General features: G+C 36.1%; 1 protein-coding gene across 1 annotated transcript in view; it reads left to right on the top strand.

Moving 5' to 3' along the window:
- The first annotated feature begins 392 nt into the window (after positions 1-392).
- The window catches only part of LOC107548850 (metalloprotease TIKI2-like), a 65,574-nt gene continuing 63,274 nt past the window's right edge, over positions 393-2,692 (top strand). Inside the window, exon 1 of the mRNA XM_016229675.1 lies at positions 393-648. Within this exon, the coding sequence (XP_016085161.1) occupies positions 538-648 (111 nt within the window). The 5' untranslated portion in view covers positions 393-537. The remainder of the gene's footprint in view (positions 649-2,692) is intronic.

Raw genomic sequence — 2,692 nt, 5'->3', positions numbered from 1 at the left:
TAACATTATGCTCTTCCTATACATTTTTTTTTTTTTTTACAAATTCTTCATACATCTAATGAAAACCACCTAAAGACCAGGGTATTTTTTCAGTAATCAATGTAGATCAATGCTGTGTTCCATGACCGTCGAAATGTTAAACACTCGTCCTCCGAAAGAACCTGCTCTCCCCTCCTCTTAACAAGCAGAGGGGGAAACATTCAAGGCGTTTCACGTTCTCTGCGCAGTTAAACGGGAAACTCTCATGGCGCAGCGTAGAGTTTGTGCTCTCCACAGCTGGGCAGCTGGAGAGAGAGAGAGAGAGAGAGAGAGAGAGAGAGAGAGAGAACGCGAATCCCTTTAAAAGTCTGGGTCAGGAGAATGGCGGAGGGGCAGAATGCTTTCCTTTCGAGACGGCAAATGTGAGCCCACAATCATCACCGGCGGAAAACATTTTATTTGTGCTGTGAAACCAGGAGAAACTTGTAAACAACAGAGGTAACGGAGCTAAGGGAAACGTGAGGTGTCATCAGGTGTCTTGTGCCCTATCATCTCGAAATGAACTGTCACTCGGGACTACGATGGTTGGTAACTTTATGCGCTTTCTTTCAAGTGGGCTCAGCGCGGGACACGCACCAGAGCACGCGGAAATGTGACAAGCCCGTATCGGTGAGTTTGTCTAGTGCGCATTTGTGAAGTTGCTTTGCGCGCACTGCACTCACCTTTGCAGAACCTCTTAAATGGCGTGTCAAGATCTATCTTGCATGATATTATTATAGGAGATTGGTTCGCTGTTTGATCTTCTCCGCTTCTTCTATTTTAAAGAGGTGCTTTTATTACCAACAACTGTAATAATTCAATTCAAAGACTGTGATTCGAAATTATTGGAATGGTTGTAATGCTTGATAGTTCAATTTAACTTGAAAGTTTTTTTAGTTGAATAGAAGTAAAGGAAAAAAGGTTAAAAATAGATCAATTAATTTGATCTGTACGATCGTTTTCTCAGAGTACAATTTATTCGAAACATAACTGTATTTGGCCACTAAAATAGGTGTGCATTTTGTAACAAATTAAAACATTAAATTGCTATTTTAACATAAAACATCAATTACTTTTGCTGTGAGGTTCAGTAGGGTTTTCGTTTCTTATTTAATTGTTCTGCATGATCTTGTTCCTCTTCATATCATTAACAAATATACCTAAAAATAAAAGTTATAATGTAAATTTGAATAAACATTAGACATTTGTATAATACTTCAAAACAACTTATTTTAATATAATTATTATATTTGTTGCATTTCAGTTATCAATTGAGCCATAACAGAATATCTATTTTAAAACAATAATTGTTTAGTGGCGTCCAGCCAGCCACGTGTCACTTCTTGTCATGTAATCGTAGAAATCTGGACCAGAAAAATTACTTTTTGTGCCAAGCGAAATACAGCTAAAATCTTGCCAGTGCAGTGCCAGTTTATGTGTCAAAGGAAAAAGGGGGAAGCCCCACGGGTGAATAGACTTCAAATGCATTTATATGGGAAAAAAATCACGGACCCCCATAAACAGATCGAGTTTCATTGAGACGAGAACTGTTAAAGTAGTTATCGAGCATATTTACTTCATTATGATTTGGCAAGTTGCGCGAGGCTGCTTAACGCAATTAATGTTTCGCTTTCATCTGAGCCATATACAGTGCATGGAGGAGAGAATTCATCATCGGTCGAGGAGGAAATCATAAGGACAGATACATTATATTCCATCAAACATATGTAATATCGACTATCCCAAGTTTTAAAACAGAGTGCTGGTTATTCACTCATTCAATACAGCGTTTGTGTATTTATAGGCAGAAATGCTTTGTTAAATATAAATCGAAAGTTAATGCATTATGCACGCAAACTTTCTTCCAATCTACCTTTCTATTTGTTTTGAAAATTAATGTTGATCTTTTCCTGGAGATTTATATAATTAATGGCCCCATTGTCCAGGGCATGACCTGTGCATTCTTAATGTAATTCATAATGCGCGAGTACTGCGAGGCCTGTTTTTGGTTAAGAAATTGCTCCATAAACAGAGCAGAGGGTTTGTGAATGTGACCTGCTCATTCAGAATATATTACTTTAGTATATAAGCTTCTCTCCAGTAAAGCCGGTCAGTGTTCGAGCCATTTCCACAGGTGTCCAAATACAATATGAAGACATGAGCAGGCGCGAACACATGTGGCCATTTCAGACGTTAAGACCCCCAAAAATATAAAGGAATGAATAACTGCAGTCTGTGGAGGCACATTAAAATAAATGACAAATAAGGATGTTCGATTAAAATAATATTAATCAAATTATTTTAAAAGATAGTATTAAAACGTGCTAAGTTCTTAGAAATGCAATTTAATCTTTGTATTATATGTTGGTTTCATACATTCTTGAAACACATTATACCATTTTTTAAAAAATATTTTGATTTTATGAGGCTAAAATGTCAAGTGGTGTAATCAAGGAAAAAGTACTAAAACACTTTATGTACTCCTTATTTTCAAAATTGTTATTTTCAAACGTATTTTAAGGTAATTCTAAACACAAATATATACAAATGTATGTGTATCATGAAATGGCATCCTATCTATTTTTTTCACATGACAGCAAAATGATATTCTGCATGTTACACCTTGACAAAAATATTATAATCAAATTCATTCAAGAGTTGTAAACAAGGGGGG

This window comes from Sinocyclocheilus grahami, unplaced genomic scaffold, assembly GCF_001515645.1.
Source record: "Sinocyclocheilus grahami isolate Dianchi unplaced genomic scaffold, SAMN03320097.WGS_v1.1 scaffold16.1, whole genome shotgun sequence".
In the NCBI taxonomy this organism is placed as follows: Eukaryota; Metazoa; Chordata; class Actinopteri; order Cypriniformes; family Cyprinidae; genus Sinocyclocheilus; species Sinocyclocheilus grahami.
The sequence above is the reverse complement of the archived record's forward strand: the minus strand, read 5'-3'. Positions and strand labels throughout refer to the sequence as shown.